At 37.5% G+C, this 21297-nt stretch overlaps 1 protein-coding gene across 1 annotated transcript in view; it reads right to left on the bottom strand.

Annotated features, from left to right (window-relative positions):
• Nucleotides 1–21297, bottom strand: part of LOC148823158 (thrombospondin type-1 domain-containing protein 7A-like) — a 145376-nt gene that overhangs the window by 56220 nt on the left and 67859 nt on the right. The window contains exons 4-6 of the mRNA XM_088929481.1: nucleotides 20023–20204; nucleotides 6139–6294; nucleotides 5076–5279 (exon numbers count right to left, since the gene is read on the bottom strand). Of these exons, the coding sequence (XP_088785607.1) occupies nucleotides 5076–5279; nucleotides 6139–6294; nucleotides 20023–20204 (542 nt within the window). The remainder of the gene's footprint in view (nucleotides 1–5075; nucleotides 5280–6138; nucleotides 6295–20022; nucleotides 20205–21297) is intronic.

The raw sequence follows: 21297 nt of genomic DNA on the forward strand, positions 1-21297 counted from the left end.
ACTTTACGTACTCCAGGACTTTGAATATCAGGAAATAATGAAGGCAGCAGTCTCTCATTGCTCAAGGTTTTTCAAGGTTTGTTTTTTTTCTTGACAACGGACCTACAGTAACACAACATCCTATTGATTCTCTTCTTCTTCTCTAGCGTTCTTGCTGGCCCCTGTTAAGCAGTTTAATCAAATGCCATCATGGGACGAAGAAAAGTCACTGTGATGACAAGTGAAAAAACCTCAGGGAGAAAACAATCAATTTCTGTCATGAAACAAAGTGAGATCAATCAGCTTTGGACAAAAGTGGAAAGGCGAAGATGAAAACAAACAGCTAAAGTTACTTGTAGTTCATTAAAGACTAAAAGATAGAGAAGTACAGTATGCTCTGAAGAGCCTTAAACTTAGCTCATAAAAATTTTGCATTGAGATTTGTACAGGTATTATGGGTATGTCATTTGTGGTTTTCATGGGAATGTTCTTAAATATTATGAATGTATAATGAAAGAATATTTCCTTTAAATGTTTTATTACACAACAGATAACATTCGCGTGGCAAAGATAAAAGGGAAAATAATCCCAATTTATTCTTAAATCACACTGGTGGCAAATAGAAAAAGATAAATGTTGCAAGTTGAGCAATAAACTTGCACTACATACATTTATTTAGGATTTGGACTTAGAGCAATACAAGAGATAAAGAGTGGCTCGAAAAGAGGCTAACCTGTACAAACCATCAATAAAAGTTGTACTGTTTTAAAATATTGTAACCCTTATTTAGCAATATATTTTTCACACTGTTCCTGAACATTCATCTGCAGCATTGCCTCCAGCCTATTCAAGCACTCCTGCACATTCGGCTCATTGTCCTCAGCACATACTGTACAGTACTGTATGAAGAAAGCATCATATAGGTGCTTATTTAGTTTTACAAACAAGTGAATGTCCTGTGATCCCAGACCTGAACAGCAGACAGGTTTATGGAAGTTACAGTAGATATCAGGGATATAAAAAAGCAAAATAAAATCACCTCTATACAGTAACTTTTTCTATTGCTCTCTGGAAAGTAGATAACTCTTGTACAAATCAAGCAGGGTTTACACTCACTTTTATGAAGAAGTATTTGTATTTTCTCTTGAACCACACAACATTGTTTACTTCACTTTTTTTTCAAAAACATAATTACAAATCACATGCCCCCATACTGTATAGATCTGTGACATCATCAAAGAGGTGCACTGCTATTAGACAGAAGAAGAGAACCATAGTTACCGTGTGTTTACGATATTGATACAGTACCTTCATTAAAGGTGACTACTTTGTGAATGGACTGTTTCTGCCCAAGGCATGAACTGAATTCTGGCTTATGGCTCTGACCACAACTGCCACACGGGCCAGACACATGGCCTTGACAGTACTGAACCGGTCCACGGGCCATATATTAAACAGCCATCCAGTATTGGGATCAGTTTGACTACACTTCAGGGTGTCCACATCAACGTTTAGTTACAAATCTCTTTAAGGTAAAAACAGCATGTAGTGTGTGATCCATTGAGCTCACAAAACTACCATCTACAATAAGCAGACAGAATGTTTCTATAAGCTTCAAAACTCTTTCAATGAACTTTTTGGGACACTGCTGAACCAGCTGTCTTGCAAACACAGATTGGACATCCCAGTATCAGAGTATCAAAAAATAAAGTAAAGGGCAGAAGGCTATATTTACACATTATCATGCCATTGCAGCAAAGAACATTGCCTTGTGACAGTCCAGAGCACTGTTTCCCAACTACAGTCCTGGAGGAATCCTGTGTCTGTTGTTTCAGTCCAGATGAGCTCTAAATCTTCAATGCTAATTGATGACTTGCCAAAACGTCGAAGCCAGCATTGACTTAGTATGTAGAGTAAGGATAAAGAAGGCAAAAAAGGAACGATGTCATCATCTTAAGCCAAACATTGTGAAGGCAGGCAAACAAGGAGACTTATAACCCAGACTAGCTGAAACGTATCGCTAAGGCACTATAAATATCAACAGAAGAAGTTTCTGAATCAGGACCTGTACGAAAAGCACAGTGCCCTAGTCTTTGTTAGTCTTTTTCCAGGTTTCTCTAAAACAAATTGACTTGTTGGTAGCAGGTACATGACCACCACTGACCTATCCTTTAAGTTCAGCATCTCATTCCTCTCTCAAGCAGAGAGGTGTGATTTTCACCCATCGCTGGTGTCAGTATGGCTTTTGTCAGAACATAGGATATTCAACAGCTAGTACTAAAACTACATTATGTGGTATGGAACTTATTATACGATAATATAAAGTTTACACAGAACAGCTTCTTCACTTCAGGTTCCCAGAAATAAGATTGGAGATTGGAGATGAAAGGATTCAAGGGTTCACACCTTGTAAAAATAGCTTAAATATACCTTTCAACCTTAAGACATGTTTTTCAATATATATTTTGTGCCTTAATAAGAAAGATCGCAGTATACCATCATCTTTGGTATTACGGACGATAATGAAATATCACATTTAACTGGCACGAATCTTGATTATTATGACAAAAGCTGAATGAGAGCCAGAGACAATTGCATCCCACAATAGACCTAATAAGATACCAATCTTCTGTCTCCCATGCCTTAAAATCCAACAAATTAATAATAACAAAACTCAATAAATATAAACGTGATCCAAAATTCTTAATTTAATAATCAATGTAAAGTAAGATAGCCTGCATTGAAAACAGATCTGACTGCTACTGATCATAGCAATGACAATGAGATCTTAGAAGGATAAGATTGCAAAGTGGAAGGAAACGCATGACTACAAATTTGATTTGTCCTTACTGCTGTTTTACAAAATTTGATTTCAGAAAGCTTTCATTCATTCATCATTTTTTCAAACCCTCATTACAAAGCTCTGCATCCTCATTTTGGCTCAGACACAAAGGTATATTACAATCTTCTGAGTCTCTTCCATGTAATAATAATAATAATAATAATAATAATAACAATAATAATAATAATAATAATAATTTAGATGGTGCTTTCTTCTAGGATGACTTATGATATGGAACATTTGCTATTATAGCAAATACTTAAAATTACAACCATGCAGGTACAGAACAAATTAATAAAAACACAAAAAGGTTAGCAATAACTGGAAAAGTACAATTTTGGCCACCACAATATTCAAAAAAGATATTGCTGCTTTGAATGGAAGAGAGAAATCAGATACATTTATTGGTTCAAAGGAATGTCATATTCAGACTACAATGTTACAAATACAGGTTAAAAGAGTAAAATCTTTTTTTTTTTATTCTTGACTTGACTTGAAGACTATTAAGGCACCTGACTCTAATAACAAGCACACCTGAAAGGTATTGGCAAAGACACTCGATTGGACGTCTTCTGAGTCAACAGCGGATCGTATCAAGGGTCAGAAACGGGGAGTATGGGGAAATACGTTTACTGTATAGCAGAGGAGGAGGAACATTTTCACACAAGGGGTTGTGGCAGTCTGGAACAAGTTACCCAGGCATGAAGGCTAGAAGCTGACTCCCTAGTTTCTTTCATGGCATGGCTGGATGAGATCCTCACTACAGAATAAATGGGCTAGAACGGCAGAATAGCCTCTTATTATTTGTATCCTTGCTTAGGTTCTTGTCCAATCATGATTCTGCAGTGCTAAACAGTAAGCTGTGAGAGTGGCTATAAACGTCAGGCTACTGTACAATCACCCCTGATTTAAAAGAGGCCTTTCTTCCCGAGAGGAAAGAAATAGAGGTTAAAAAGTTGAGGTCCACCTAATGCGTGACGGTAAAACTGCACCAAGGAAGAAGTAATATGAACAACTTTTCTATGTTATAGCTGGGGGGGAGATCTGAACATACGAACAACAATATTTTATTTCCTAATCATCAAGGTGGGACAGAATGCGGGCGGCAGCATTTGAGCTACTCGTTCTGGACATTCGTAAGCAAGCTTCTTTGCAGTGGGTTATGATAGCTCAGGCAAAATGATCAAATGTTTTGTCTCAATCTCTTGCTGCCTTAATGCAGTCATGCCCAGTATGTGCGCGCAGAAAGCCTCCCATAAGATTTCTAATAGCGACATCTGTCTCAGGATTAATATGCTGTTTCCACCGAGAACCCTAACAAAATTATGCGGTAGATAAGGTTTGGGTCCGTGCTTAAATGAAGTCGCTACACAGGTAATCAAGTCCAATTCCCTCTGCCCAATTTAATTTCAAAATAACAGTTGGTGCAGATCCAAACCTGTGTCTAAGTGACCTGTGGTTAATCCTTCAGGCAATGTATACAGGTCCCAAGATGCCTCCAAACACAGCAAGCACAATTGTAGTGGAAATGTACAGTAGCAAATAGGAGAAGGCGCCTGTACCAGACAGCATGCAGCAGTATGTTGGCAGTTCTTGCACTAAACACAGACCCAGGTGGTAATTTCCATAAAAGACGTTTCCTCTAGAGAGTGTTTTTTTTTCTATTTAATTGATTCATTGCACAATAACAGCAACAAAAAAACATTGCTAATAATATTACCAACTAGGTTTTCTGGAGGTTTTTCCATTTATCTGTTACTTATTTAATCACCATCAATTGCTTTCTGCATTTCCCTTCCTTTTTAACTGAATTTCACATACTGCGTACAGTATCTCAGCGTTGAGTACTTCATTGTCAGCATGGGTGAAGACTAGAGCTGCAGGTGAAGGGTGTAATGCAGAGAATAACATTCCTTCAAGAGTGAAGCAAAGGAATGAAAAGAACGTCTAAAAACTGATATTATTTAAGGCTATTATATGAATCCCACTTAAACGTGAACCTGATACAAACTTGCTTTAATGTCATTAATCCCTAAAGTGACATTTATTCGAAACTAGACCCGTGGCTTACTCTAACATACAATTCCAGGAAATAGGGGTGAGGTAAATCGCAATTTGATTTGCTCTAATGATTTTATCATCTTAGAGAAACACTTCTCAGATCAGATCAAGCCTTCCAGAAATAACTTGGATACGTCTGTCTGAACCTATTAGGTTTTTTTACACTCGGGGAGATCTTTCGCAAGGTCCTTACCATCGCTGTTGACGCATTTCACTTCTGGAATCTGTGTACCGGGCCCACACTGGTTTTCATTGTCAGGTATGCACTCTCCCAGTCTGACCAGCTGCCAGTCAAAGCAAGCAGGGTCTTCACAGGGTATGGCTTCAGTGAGGTGAGGGCAGTTCCCCGTTCCTCCTGTTGGTTCGTTAATAATTCGTCTTTTCCTTAGTTTGAAGCCTGACAAAATAGACATTGGTACATAATTATTGCAAAATAATTGCAGAATTAAAACTGCAAATTTTTAACACAGGTCATCTTCTCACTCAGAGTGCAGTATTGGTGATGAAAGCATGAATGCTTTTCATACATGTCTGTTTTCACATTTGATGATACAAGACACGTGTAAGATAAATGATATGACATAAAGAAAGAGCACAGTGCTTTAAATGCCATGTGTAACATGAATACCACTTGTAATGATTTCTTCATTTGCAACTGTGCACTTTAATTCTTCTTATTCATAAAAGGAGTTGTGCACATCACTGTCAAGTATCAATTCCTGGTTTAAAGAGGATTAATGTTTCTTTTCCATTTCTCAACATAGTTAAACAGAATAATAAAAGCCCATTCATTATTACCATTTTAAGAGACACATTTGTGTCAAGTCTCAATGAAGAAGCATTTTGCCCAGTGGAAACGTACTAAATGAAACTGATCATATGAAACTTTGTTTCAGTAAGGTTTGGATAACAAAGCTTTGCTCCCAATAATTTCATCACATGCATTAAAGAATATGCATGAAGAATAAGTCAATATGCATTTGTCTGGAGACTAGCATTCTACTGCTAACTAATGAGCAAGTCAGAAAACACGCTCTCTTTCTGAGGTACTCTCCCCAAAATTTCACAACACAAAATAAAGCAATAATGGGCTTTTGTGTGTTTCAGAGTAGCACCTGCAACAATGCCACACTGACAACTCCATCTGAATTCTTTCCTTAATATGCATTCAAAACTCTTGTCAGAAGTGGGATGTGTTTTCAGTGATCACTAACTGCAAGATCTCTAAGAAAACAAAAGAAATGAGATGCTCATACCCTTCTTTCCTCCTTGGTCGTCACAGTTTTCAAAGGTACACGGTCCCCAGGCTGTCCAAGATGACACTTCACACTCAATAGGGCAGGGAATGTGACACAGTTGGGTTGTGTTTGGCACAGGGCCTCCACACAACTTACTGTCCACAGGCCGGGATGCTGCAGCACAAAACGTCTGTTTTGAATATGGTGCTGTATGGATAGTAGTTTACACATTTAGAAGAATTTATCATACCCTGCGTTGATTATTTTTCCCATTAAATCAAATCTCTGAAAGTAAAAGCTAAAACAATTGTCAGAAATATTTTTTTGCTAAATTAAAAAAATAAAATGCACTTAACACAGAGACATGCTCACTGAGTAACAGTTGTTTAAAGACACTAATAAACCTAGTCAGCACACTTCTGGAAGGTCAGAGGTAACCAAAGAGAACCCAAGCAAACTGGAGCTCATAACCTCAAACACCTACAATAAATACAAGGAAAGATTGTATTTACCAAAAACAGGTCATTCAGCTCCTCTTGATTGTTTGCTTGCTAATTGCTTAACGTTCTAAGAATTCAATCTACTGTACACCATTCTTAAAGGATCTGGAGGAGTCAGCCACATGACTTGGGATTTGGGGCATGATTTTCTCAATTCTCAATTTCCCCTGTTGTTTCAAGTGTCTCCCCCAGTTGTTGTATTGCTTGAAAGAATTCCTAGACCTGACTTTCTCAACACGTTTTAGAATTTTTTAAACCTGAATGAAATCCCTTAGTCTGTCCATATAGACATTCCCTTCAGGCCAGAAATATGTGCTGTTGCTCTCCTTTGTACTGCCTCTAGAGTAGTAATACAGGAACTTTCTTCACCAACACTGAACTCAATATTCCAAGAAAGGTCTAACTAATGCATTACATAATTTTAACATAACTTACCTTGATGTTAATTCTACACTCTAATCAAGATATCCCAGTGTTTACTGGCCTTTTTATTTTTTCTCCACACTTTCTATTGTAGCTGAAGAAAGAGATGAGTCTACAAACCCTGCCCTTTTTCTCCTGTATCCATCCATTTGCTAACTGATAACTGATATGTTGAGGGGGAGTCAGAGCCTATCCTAGTCCATCGCAGTGTACACTTATCTGCACCATCCTGGATGTTGGTGACATCAACTTGTGTTGCTTGTGCTGTTGTTGAAGTATTGGCTTTTTTGCATTATCTGTAAACTTAACAAACTTCATTATAGACCTGGAAGTCTAGATTATTTATAGACCTGGAAACACGATGAACTTAACTTAGAAGTTATCCCTGTGGTACACCACTAGTCTATGGTAACTTGTCGTCAGTAACCTTTGCATTCTGTTTTTTTACTACTACCTTGTCCAGTCCTGAAGCTTAAGGTTTGAGGCCTTATATATATTTCAGCAGAAGCTTTCTGAAAGTTCAAATATATCATGTCATTATAGTTTCTTTATTAAATCTAACAGGACTGGATTAGTGCATCCTGTTGCAATAACTGAAAATCACATTTCGACTAGTAAATTACATTGTTAACCACCATAGTTTCATTTTTTAATAATGTTGGTGATAAAATTTTTATCAAATTTTATTTCCTTCCTTACCATCTGAAAAAGTCCGACTTACACCTCAGTTTTGGTCAATCGCAATTCTGAATTGTGTTTTTTGTTTAGAAACCACGAAAATAAAATCATGCGATTTTATTTTTTTTCGAATGATTTATTCTTACGATTTACTATAACGATATATGTTAATAATCGCTATACTGTTTATGGATAAGAAACAAATACATTATCAGATTAATGGCAAATACAATTGTCATTTGTATCGTTTTTGCATTTTAATACATACTGCCTGTGAAACATAATCACAAACAATGGACCACAAATAAGGCTATAAAAACTAATTAATCCTCCAAAGAGATAGCACTGAAAAGTCTTAAATCTTAAAACTCTGATTAGAGTACATTACCTTAGTAGCTGACCTTTCCAACACAATAAATGCCTTAGTCAACCACCAGATGGTAATGGCCTCTGCACAGGGTTCTATTGCTTAATTAGGGCCCTAGAGTCACAACAGACACAACAACCCCCTTTTCTTACAATTAATATTGCCACTGAGCACTATTAATGACCTGACTTTTTCACAAAGGAAATATCCTCCATTAACAAAGGAGATGTCTTTGTTCTTTTAGACTCGGTATGGGTATAGTGTCCGAGTTAGTGATCAATATGTTATGCTAAACAAGCTGCAGTGATTAGGCTTTTTATACTGCCTGCATTTTTCCATACAGATAATTGCCTGCAAAACACAAACAAGAATTTCTGTTGGGCTAAAAAAAAATGCCAGTTCACGCATCATCCGTGAGAAAACATTCACATCTGATACAAGCGAAATGAAGAACATTTATCGTATTGTTGTATCACAGCATGGACATATCCAAGTAAATCCAAGCAGATATAAAAAAGCTGGATATTACTACACTAAAGCTATACCCATTATTAATTTTTAACTACATACCTCTCTGACATGGAAAGGCAAACAAACTAAACTATAAAGCAGGGCGTAACAGAACATTTGTACTGTACAGTATGTCTCACTCAATTGGATTGCATCTTACACTTATTAGTGGATGAATCTGCTTTCCTTTTGAGTTTGTAATTCCTAAATGGTTACTCCATTTAGCAACAGCTGCAATCCCTGCTGTTCAGAAGGTTTGAGAAGGCCAAAATTACACAAAGTCTTTAAGCCTGAATCAAAAGCTGGGTAAGGTGTTTCCTTGGCAGGCAAAATGTGAACATTGCTTTTGATATGTAAAGCACACTCTTTACTCTTCTTTTTAGCAACACGTTGGCATTCAAACTGAGAGTTTGCAAAGCTGCTGATAATCCTAATGTGATTTTAAAGGGATTGCCAATGTGCCATATCCTGTAAATAAGTTTCAAGTCAAACTTTTTAATGCCTCCTGTCATTTAAATCCTGCAGTGAGGAATTTGTATGCACTGTATAAAACCAGAGAATAACAGGAACAAGAAAAAATAACATAAAAAGAGAACAAGAAAAAACACAGAACAATTGTAAATACAAAATAACATCAGGAATATGAGAATGTCTTTTCTCTCTCTTTTGGATCAATAACATTATTTGAGAAGTACAGTAACTGAAAAAGGATTGGACATGCAAATGTAAGCTTGATTTCTTACATTTTAGGAATAACAATCCAACTACTGTATTGTAATACACATTACTAGATTGTTTTAATGGACAAAGCAAGATGATTATTGTGTCTTACTGTTATAGACTTTCAATCCAGAAAACAATGAAACATATACTGTAGCATTGGCATCCTGTATTTGAAGCAGCAAATGATATGTGGAGCACATAGATACTGTATGCCTATAACTCTAAAGATGTCTAGATTTAATTATCTTGGTTACATAAATCTTGGGAACATTGTTATAAGGAGATTTCATTAGGGTGAGCAAGAGTTCAATACAGTTAGAAGTGTCTTTCAAAAGTATGTTAGGAGCTCAGAACAAAAGATTTCCTACACTTCATCAAATGAATAATTATAGACACTAGGTGCAAATACTTTTTTGTTGCTGAAAATTAATATTGATATTATTTTCATCATGGTTGCTCTTTATGTTGTTGCTGATATTACAGCCTTTTATAATAATTTTAGAAATCATTAAAGGCAGTGCAACAGTGAGTTTTCAAAACTAAATTTTTAAAATGGCAATGTTTAGTTGCAAATGCTGTTTAAAGGTTCAGCTACAGTATTTTTTTACAGTATTTTGTTCGCTGTGTTTTGTTTCTGAAAATCAGTACTGAACTCTAATGTTAAATGCTAGGTGCAGCGTAAAAGAATAAACAAACACAAACAAGACCTGCTGCTACTCCAAGATATCCTCCACATGCATCCTTAAGAGGCAAGCGTGCAGGTGAAATGTACTTTTCATCTGCAGAAACACCAAATCCTTGTGTTTTTATCTTACATTCTCAAAATTTCAAACCCCTCTGTTGCCGTTATCTTTACACAGTATAAAATATGTCAAGAGAAGGCAAACTTATTACACATGCATGAACTGTACTGATCTAATCATAAAAGATAAAATGAAAGACAAGACTGAGTTCTGGTGAGACTTCAATGGACTGAATCGCTAATGTCTGCATTGCATTTCTCTGCTTCTCTAGTTGTCTGTATCTCCAGCTATGCTTGAATAAGTATTGGGTAATCTAATCGGCAGTAGAAATTAGAAATGTTCTGAGTGCTGGTGTGTGCCTGAGAATACCTCTGGTAATAAAAGAATTACAGGCAATCCTACAGTTCTTTGTAATAGAATATAAAGAATATCTCAGAAACAATATTGTGTGAAATAATCATTCTTTCCTTCCTTTTATAATTATCCGAAATAAATAATTAAAATCAAAATTTATTTACAGGTTCCTTGAGCCTAATTACGTTCATGTAAACATATGGGCACAATGAACGCTACTTACACCTACAATCTCTCAGCATTAATTTCATCCATGCATTCATCTTATTTTCCACAGTTTGTCAAATCATAGGTGGCAAAATTCATTCCTGAATCTGCCTGCATGGCATTGTTTTCCTGCTCTACAGTATGTAGCATAATGCCTTAAATTGTTTTGTTAGTTCAAGTAAAGAGAACAGAAACGTTCTGTGTGTTCGCAATGTGTGATGCTCCTAAACTTTCAACATCCTGCTTACTGTAATGCCTGAAACACATCTATTTCTGACAGAGACGGACCAGAGGGAAGCTATGTGGAAGTGTATTTAAAGCCAAGATCTGGAAGCTTTAAACCAAGTAGTGGGAGTCTGGGACAAGCTGCTCAGTCATGATGTTGAAGCCACTGCCCTGGTGTCTTTCAAGATGAGATCATTAATTAGCTACTAACTAATGGGCTAGACAGGCCAAATGGACTCCTCTGATTTGTAAACATTCTTATGTTGTTTCTATTTAAATAAATTCAAATAAGCATTAGTTTTAACTAAAGGCACCTTTGCTTACTTTTTGTGAGAATTCTGAAATAAATGCCACAGTAAAAAAAAAGTCTCAAGTCTCAAAGGTCTTGTGTGGTCAAGGTAGTTATTCATACTCTTTTATTTTTAAGTCTTACAAAGTAAGCCACTTCCATTTGACAGCCTCTTCAGGGACACCTTCAGAGGGCGTGGGGGCTACATTTGTTAAAATATCCCAGTGTATATTTCCAGTCCTGCAGACCAGCAACAGAACGCCAAAAATCCAGTTTAAGAGGTAATTTAAAATTTTAGCATCTTTGTTGATTTTTTTTGTTTTCAATTTATGTGACTAGTGCAAGTGCTAAATAGTCAGCAGTTTTGCACGGCTGAAATCTGAATGACTACCAATGGGCAGGTGGCATGACTTAATTACCTACCTGTTATTTCAAAAGTGATCGACAGTACTGGTGCAACACTAGGCTTCTGCTTGGTCTGAGACTGACTTTCTGAAATAACAGGCAAATAGCACTATTAGAGATAAAGAAATAACATTGCAGGGGTAAACAGTTATAAAAATATAAATCAAAATATACGCAGCCTGCTTTTTTGACAAACAATCAACGTTCAAGTCAGAGTTTCCCATTAAAAGTCAATTCAAAAGAAACCGAGGTGCCTCCTTGAGTTTCCCATCACACGCATTTTCTTTTGAAAAACTGAAACACTGAGGGCTGCATCTCAAAGCAGCTTACTTTATGAGAGAGAATGTCTTGCAGGGAGCATCTCCTATTTCCTCATTGGAAGCAAGGATTCTATCACCCACTGCAACATGGAAATTCTCCCTTGAGCTGTAAAACCCACTCTGGTATGTGCCTTCAAAAAACTGCTCTCATGTTTATGCATTGGAGTGCTAGTTACTGTATATTTTAATAAGCTCTCTCAGGCCTGATGAGATTACCTCCTGATGGATTCTGAATATTCCTGTCACACACTGATAAGGATGGATTCCTACACAGCCCCCAATCATTCATGCAGTCGTGGGCTTTCGGAACAGCTGGATTCCAGATAACTGCATTACAGAACACTCAATGGCATTTTAATGACATTCTTCAATTTTGCATTTTCTTTTTTTTAATGAAAAATCTTCATTTGTCTATAATTACTGAAGTAATTTGTTGTTGAGTATTTCTGTTTATTTTCTTTTTTATAATAGGCTGTTTAACTGCCTACAGCTGGGCAACAGCTATAAAGATGAACATTTTCTCTTTTGCAACTAAAATGGCGGCGATGGCCATTCTGAATGCAAAGATTTTTTAAAATATTTTTACAAGGTATGCAATATTTTAGACAAAGAATTGCAGGTATTGTACCAACAATAATCATCATCAAGGATACTATCTCAAAATGAAGAAAAAATTACATCTCCAAGGATATCTAATATATGACACTCCTTCATCACAGCTCAATCTATGTTTTTAGTTAACCTTTAAAATAAAAAAATTGAATTTTTTATTACTCTTCACAAAAGATCTTGCATTGGTCATTGTCTATTGTAATCCTATTCATGATAGACAGTGAAATAGCACAGTCTACATTTATACATTTAAAGTCAAGAGGTCTGCAATAATAATAATATTTATAATACTTATAAACAGCTTATGGGTTTATTTCTGGCAATAAGCACATAAAAAACGTACTACAGTGACAGGATGATGTTCTCAAAATAATAATGAGAATTGATTTAAATATACTGCATGAGTCACTGTCATTTAATTTTCTACATATAAGAGAATCACAGGTCCCTCACAAATTAATATTTATGTTTTGATTCGTAGAACTGGCATTCAGATAAGCATCAGAACTCTGTAAATTGTAAAATCTCAATTAGGTAGCCCTGATTTTCAGTATTCTTGGCAGTGATTTTATGCAGACATCATAAAAGGAAAGGTCACTAGGATAGTTTTGGTTAAAAAAACATCACTCTGCAGGCCTTGTATTTAGTGTAAATGCTGCTAGGACCCCTTTTGTACAATGTTAAAATAATTTTGATAAAACCAGTTCTACTTTCAGGTTATTTAATAATATGGAATATTTAGTTTTTCAAAGTACAGTAGAGGTACAGTATACTTATGAAAGTGTCAGAAAACAAGAGAGTTATTCAGAGAGAAAACAATTAATTTAAAGTGTATCTCCATCAGAAACCACAATGAAAATGCCTTTGAGAAGCTGAACACTAAGAAGATAATTACACGAAGACAGATTTAAGGAACTTAGACTGATATGTTGCAATTTATTGTAGAGCTCAATCATCACTTTTCTTATTGAACGTACTTGAAACCTCTAGTGCTGTCGTCTTAGAAAGGACCGCTGGAGACCCCCCATCCTGTTAGATTTGGCTGAAAATGCACTGTGATGAGATCTGGGAATTCATGTCTTCACAAATTCTGACAAACAGCTTTATGTAATAACACATGTAGTCAAGATGCTCTGAAGCCGTATATTAATAACAATTTCTGCCTCCCATAGCGTCTTGAATTCCCCTCCAAACAGATCATGATAGAAATTATTCTTCTCATTTGCCTTCTATGCACAGAGCACTGAGCCAGTTACTGCAGTGACGTCAAGACCCCCAGAAATCTAAACAGTGCAAAGCTCTGCCTTGGCTGACGACCTGGTATTTCAATGATCCTAGACCTACAGTATCCACTGTGTAGGGCAGTGGTTCCCAATCCTGGTCCTGGTGACCCACACTCCTGCTGGCTTTCATTCCAGCCCACCTTCATTAGATCATTGAGGCCTTGCTTGATCTAAGAAGTTGCTTCATTTTAATACTTGCATTTCTGTTTCTGGTCATAAGTCTGGGATTTTACAAAATATCACGGTCAGAGCTCCGACAAAGTTTAAGAGCTGGGAACAAGCAGTTCAAATTATACTCATTATTATTAAGTCAATGAAGGGTGTGATTGTGTGACTGAGGACTTGGCCAGAATAGAAACCAGCAGGTATGTAGGACACGAGGACCTGGATTGGGAACCTCTGGAATAGGGAGTGGCGCCGTGCATCCTTGGAGTCTGCAGGCAACTGGGATCCAATCCCCGCCAGGGCAGGAAGAGCTGCACTTGTCACCCCTACAGTCTTCTCCAGTGAGAAACGTTCGCCTTGCTCCCACCCTTGCTCAGAAGATAGACAGTCTCATTTGTTAGGTCACACTGCCGGGTCCTGGCATCGACCATGTAAATGTACATGCTAAGTGCTAAAGAGATCATAACATTAAACCTTTGGCTTTTTGGCAATGGTTTCAGTTCCAAAGATCCATTAAAAGGCAAACATAGCTGATAGCTTGTCTCAGTTACTCCCATTAAACTATTAGCTTTTAGAATGGGGTGAGCATTGTCTTCTCAATGATAAGCTTATAGAAACATAGCCTTTCTGATCTAATGGAGACAAGATAGCGCTTCACCTTCAGATGCTACTTAATCTGCGTTCTCCAAGTGTATACAGTACATGTCTATGCAAACATACAGTGTGTCCACATTGTGTAAAATGACCATATTTCTGTTTTACTGCTCATTACTCTAAAGCTCATGTCCTGTAGCTGTTATGGCAATTGTACTGTTTCTGATCCTCGGGTGGTGACAAAAGCATTTCAGGTACCATCACTCAATAGATGGAAATAAAATCTAATAATCTCCTATCCAGAATCATCCCATTAATTTACATAAAAAGTCTAAAATATTGAACATGATACTGTGCCAACGACAATTACCAATACGTAAAATGATGGTAGCCATACAAATAAAAGTGCCCAAATCAGGAAGTAGAAAACAACAACAAAAGAGATTATTCGAAACCTTTCCTAACCAAGGATTCAACTTTCTGCTGAATTCTGTTCCTCCTCAGATCTCCCTGCATCAAAACAAAACAGCAGAAATGTCACCAAAATAGCTGTATGATTGAGAAGCTGCCCTCTTTGATCTGATGGCGAACTTGTCGTAAGCGCCTACACTGAGCAACGAACCGCACAGATTGATCAAAAAAGCAACGCGGAAGAGTGTGAGAGTGAGAGTGAAAAAAATCCTTGAACCTTTCAGCCGCAGGAGCGATCAGAAAACAATATGGCAGGAACTGAGCAGCTGTGAGGGGTAAAATCAGAAGCGTTCTGGTGAAGAGAACAAGGTGCTCGGCCATGAGTAATGAAAGGAGAACTTCCATTTTCCTTTTGTTTTATTCTGAGGTGGCTAATCCATTTTCATAGACATTGAGCTTATCCTTTTTCTTTGTGTGTTTTATTTTAGTGAACTACATACAGTAAGGGATCTCAACAGATTCTTGACAAGAAGGACCCATGTACAGAAACCTGTAAATTATGTTGCATTAGTGAGGTATTTTATATGGCTTATGCAGTGCCAACCAGATGTCTTTACAAAACCCACCCTTAACTTAACCTTCGCTTCTCTTCTGCGCATTCACATACTTAGTTTTTCTGTAACCTTGGATTTACTGGGAGTATTGGATGGCAGACACTGTTTGGCTAGACGCTGGGAATAAAACTGCTGTCCCCAACAGTCTGACACAATAAGCATCAAGCTCCATTTACCTCCACTTCAGTCAGATTTTATCTAGCCGTGAATAGATTTCTGAGACTTTGGCACAGCCCCAGTGCACCCGGTCCAAAACATCTCCCTGAAACATCTCCTCTGTCTGATCTTGCACACTTATACAAGGAGTGAAACCCGCTCCCTGCTGGAGCTGCTGATTGCTCTGCCTGCCTGCCTGCCCTCTGCACATGGTAACTCTGCTGCTCCCTGGAGAGATAAAGTGTGGCTCCCAATGCTCTGATCTAATCTCATCACACCGGATTCCTCAGCCTCATCACAATTCATAATCCAGACCCCCAAAAAAAGCAGTCACATAAACCCTAATGTTTATCAATTACAGCTAGTAGAATGTAAAGACAGCACTACATTCATACAACTTACATTCAGACCACATTTCTGACCCTCACAGGGGCAGCAAAATCACAACTGGTGCCAATCTAATGTACAGTATATGTGGACGCATATCTGGCCCTTGCCTGTATTTTTATATCCTATTACCAGTAAGAATGTGTAAGTAACCGCCAAAGCGAAAACTGGAAACAAAGACACGATTGCACTTTGAAGTTCAGCAGTGCTTTGAGTTGCCTGGTTTGACAGATTTCACAGAAGCTGTCCTGTGAAATTAAATGTATTTCTATTGCAAAGGAATTTCTATTGCCCTTGTACAGTACATTCTGGATTGTTATGCTGTTCAAAGCCACCTTCTCAGATACATTATCAAGAGTACAAGTTTGTGTAAATTGCCCATAAACCCTGTGAAGCTGATTTACTGTACAAGAGTCTCACTTAATGGCAATACCTGTGGCTATTTTTTGTTAACATTCACTTGTGGTTGTGTCACGCAGAATATAATATTTAATTTTAAAACTTCTTTTACTTAGTTTCTAGTTACTGTAGTTGCTGGCCACATTTTTTAGTAAACCTCAATTAATTAATTTACAATTACTGTATCGGTATACAATATGTATTGTAATTATTCGTCAATACGAAATTCTGCTGCAAAAATACAGTATCTGATGCCTGGTAGTAATGTACTGTAGTGCCTGTAGTAAAAACATATTTATTCGATCACAAGTTATTTATTTAGCATAATGCAACATAATGAAAATTTTAAAAACCGGCACCAATATGATTTAATTTAAACTGATTGTTGTTGTTGATCCCCAGACTGAATAAAACATGTCTTATGAAAAAAAAAGAATTTAACAAATCTTAAATAGGTTTGTGTTCATTTTAAGTGTTACCTGTGTCAGCATCAAGCATTTTACAGGAGAAATTGAGAAAGCAAAAATGTTTCAAAGGGAGAGCGATGAGTAAACCACATTTAATCCATCTTATTTACATTTCCTACAGTTGCTGCCACTTCTTCCTATCTTGCTATTTTGCTCTCATGTATTTCCAGGTTTACATCACTGCTACATTCCTGAAAGGATGTTTGACAAAGGTTCGGCCGACATTTCCGATGCAAGTATAAATGAACTAGGTTGCCTTAAAAATCAAACATGAAGGAGTAGATTGAAAACAAATGCTGAGCTAAATTCAAGGCAGCCAAGTAAAAGTTAAAGCTTTAGACTTCCTAAACATGTGTCTGTTATTATAGGATATTGATACATTTTTATGTTTGTGACTCTCATTATATAGCAGTGATATAAATATCCTTTGTGTTTCTATGGCCATATGTTTCAACTCAATTTGATTGTTTTGCTGGTAGTTTTTTTTTTTCTTGAATTTCACTTTCACTACCTGCGTTTTTTTTTCTACAGTTGTTTGGGCTGTACATTTTGGATTTCTTAATCTATAAGACTTAAATGGCAGGATGGTTTTCTGCAGAATGTGGTTTTATGCAAAGTAAGCTCCCAAAAAAAACACATAGCAAGTAGCAGCTCCTTCCTTACAGTTCATTTCAGACTAGATCATTACAAGGTGATAGCCTGCCACCCCCCAGATAAACCATTCTAAGAAAAGGAGGCCAAAATGGTTGAACAGATCATTCAAGATAAGTATTGTGAAAAAGAAAGCATGTTATTGAAAATTGAAAAGGGACCACAATACACAGAAACATAAAGAGTGCATTGAGCTGTACATCAGGCTATCAGAAATGTTAAAAGACATCAATTTCACATCAGAGATAATGTATCTCTAGTCATTCAAAAATGTTGATGCTAGCTTCTAGAATTAATTAACAAAATTGTAAAAAAAATACATTGTAAGAAAAAAGGGAATTTCTAATGTTGTTTTTTAAAGACAGCATTGACCGTTTTTTATAATTGTTTTGATTGTGTCCCTCTGTGTCTAATTGGCTTTTCATTACCTGTACTTTGTTTCTCCTGTCTGTCCCAGATGATGTTCTGTTACATCTTAGCAGATTCTCCCACATTAATATCATGCCTAAGAACAAAGGTTACGTTCATTTTGAAAAACAGAAAGGAGAAACACAATATTTCACCAGCAGAACCTTCTTCAGGTGCCCCACCCATGTTTCCAGTGTACCTCCTTCAGGTGTCACACCTGTGATTCTCTGGTACCTGCTTCAGGTGTCACACCCGTGTTTCTGCCGAGTCTATTCAGGTGTCACACCCGTGTTTCTCCGGTACCTCCTTGAGGTGTCACACCTGTGTTTCTCTGGTATCACCTTCAGGTGTCACACCCGTGTTTCTGCCGAGTCTTCTTCAGGTGTCACACCCGTTTTTCTCCGGTACCTCCTTGAGGTGTCACACCTGTGTTTCTCTGGTACCTCCTTCAGGTGTCACACCCGTGTTTCTGCTGAGTCTTCTTCAGGTGTCACACCTGTGTTTCTCTGGTACCTGCTTCAGGTGTCACACCCGTGTTTCTGCCAAGTCTTCTTCAGGTGTCACACCCGTGTTTCTCCGGTACCTTCTTGAGGTGTCACACCTGTGTTTCTCTGGTATCTCCTTCAGGTGTCACACCCGTGTTTCTGCTGAGTCTTCTTCAGGTGTCACACCTGTGTTTCTCTGGTACCTCCTTCAGGTGTCACACCCGTGTTTCTGCTGAGTCTTCTTCAGGTGTCACACCTGTGTTTCTCTGGTACCTGCTAAAGGTGTCACACCCGTGTTTCTGCTGAGTCTTCTTCAGGTGTCACACCTGTGTTTCTCTGGTACCTTCTTCAGGTATCACACCCGTTTCTCTGGTACCTCCTCTGGTACCTCAAAATGGTGCATGTCTTCTTTCTACTTTTACAACACATGCTCCTCACTATACCATACTTACACTATTCACCAGCTGTCTGTTTGCTTTAGTCAGCATTTATAGTTTATAGTTTAAATCAAGCTTTCCTAAATCTCTATTTTTACATCAAGCCCTGGGCTCTACAACACCTTCCTCTTCTATTACTTTGATAAATATTTACAGGGGGAATATTTAGGAGATCAGTTATCTTTTTTAGTCTTATCGGGCTACTAGATCTATTAGTTAGAATCATTCCATTGTTTAACTCTTGTTTAACTGTTTAATTTTTCATTACGTATTTATGAATACTTCAGCAGCCTGTGTAACAGATTTCTTAATATCACCAGACAACACCACATTGTGAGCCTTGTTGTTGATCTCACTTGTGGAATACCTTGCAGAAGTTGTTTTCATACAAATCACTAGACTGCCTTCAAATATTTTAACAGCTTTAACAGGTGTAATGTAAACACTTTTTACAATTGCACTCAAATTATTTATTTGTATATTTTAAATAATGGACAGCCTAGAAGGGCTGTGGTTAGCATTTCTGCCTTACTGTTAAGGTCACTGGGTTCAATTCTATACCAGGGGTGCTATCTGCATGGAGATTTTATGTTCTCCCTGTGTTTGCATGGGTTTCCTTCCACAGACGTGAGTGTGTGCATGTTTGTCTTTGTGTGCTCTGTGCTGGACTGGCGTCCCATCGAGAGCGTATCCTGCCTTGCACCCATTGCTTGCCAGGATAGGCTCTGGCTCCCCTGCAAAGATGCACTGGATAAAGCAGTTACAAAATGGATGGATATTTTGAATGATCAATATTCATTGATGTTTAAAGTATATTATCAGAACTTCCAAATGATTGATCCTCTGTGAATATTTAATTCATAAATTAGGAAGGGGTGCCTTTCATTCCTGTCCCAATGTAAAACAATGTCTAGTTTTCAATACTGTAAGTAAGCGATCAAATACTGTTGGGTGCCTCTGCTGTACATGTGCATGTCTGCAACATTTCAAACCATGTTTGTTAGCTTCTTGTTTGATACTTGTATTGCATCCCATTGCCCCCTAAGAATTCCCAGCCCGGCTTTGAATTGTGAGTATGGATTTATTTACCTTCTTTTTCTTTCAGTGTGTTCAGGTAGGAGAGGAGGTCTTCATTGGTCTGGACACAGTACACCTCCCTGTTCTGAACTCCTCCTCCACAGAGGCTGGTCTGATTCCCCCTTCTGCGATCCTGCTGACTGAGCAGGGTGTCCACACGGCACTCACTCCATTCCGTTGTTCGCCACCCATACCTGCACAAGGGAAAGGCCATAAGCCTTCAGCAGTCTGTTTGGTTAGCTTTTGGACCCATGCTCCACCCCACAGACTCCCCAGGAATCTGAATTATTTGAATGGCTCCTGCAGTTCACAGAGACCAACTGCATGTGAAGGTTAAGTTTAGAAATGTGTTTAAGGTAAAGAACACTGTTACGTTATGACTGTAATTTTACAGTCATAAGCAGATATAGTAAGAAACCTGTGGACATGTGACTACTTCAGTGGAGATTTTTAAGTAGACAGAAAATACTAGCTTTGCTGCTATAAAAATAATACTAACCGAACACTGCCCTAATTCAACTGAAAGCTGTGTGATTTAAAATAGCAGTGTGACTGAGCAAAGTATCTTTCTCATGTTCATTTAGACATAAAGCCATGTAGTGAACCGGATCCCTGCCTAATGCTTTAAGATTCTTAAAATCCTGTCATGTTCAGAGTAGGAAAACAGGGGTGGCACCAGTCTGGCACAACAGAGGGGAAGATCTCTTTCACTTCCCTGGCTAAAACTGTACAATGTGCAAATTATTTTCTAATGGGGGGGGGGGGGGGGGGGTTGTAAAGGGATTGATTTTCCTCGTCTTTTAAATGACTTTTAAATGTCCTGTATATTTGCCTATTTACATGTGAACACCAGTTTCTTATATTTTGGGTATATTTATTGAAATTCCATGCAGGAGTTCTGAAGTGAAGACTTCCATTCATGCCTTATTATACTCTTCCCAGTTTCAGTAAGCCTGAAAAGATCAGATAAGATTTGGAATATCAGTGCATCAGATTTGTTCTGAGAACAACCTCTGATCTTTTAAAATTTGAAAGCTTTATTTCCCTCAAACCTTTTTTTTTTATGAAGAAATATAAATGACATTTTCGTCTTCTACAGTAGCTCGGCAAGACCACTAATACTTTTGTTTGAATGAATTTAAATGTATTCATTTCCAATGCATTTAAATATGTACAATTTCCCTGGAGCTTTCTAGAATTTTACTGACTTGTGACCCATTCAAGTGACCCACAATCCAACAAAGAGGTGAAAACATAGTTTGATTTTTAAATGGATGTCCCATGGTG

Source organism: Atractosteus spatula, chromosome 12, assembly GCF_055471065.1.
Source record: "Atractosteus spatula isolate fAtrSpa1 chromosome 12, fAtrSpa1.hap1, whole genome shotgun sequence".
Taxonomy (NCBI): Eukaryota; Metazoa; Chordata; class Actinopteri; order Semionotiformes; family Lepisosteidae; genus Atractosteus; species Atractosteus spatula.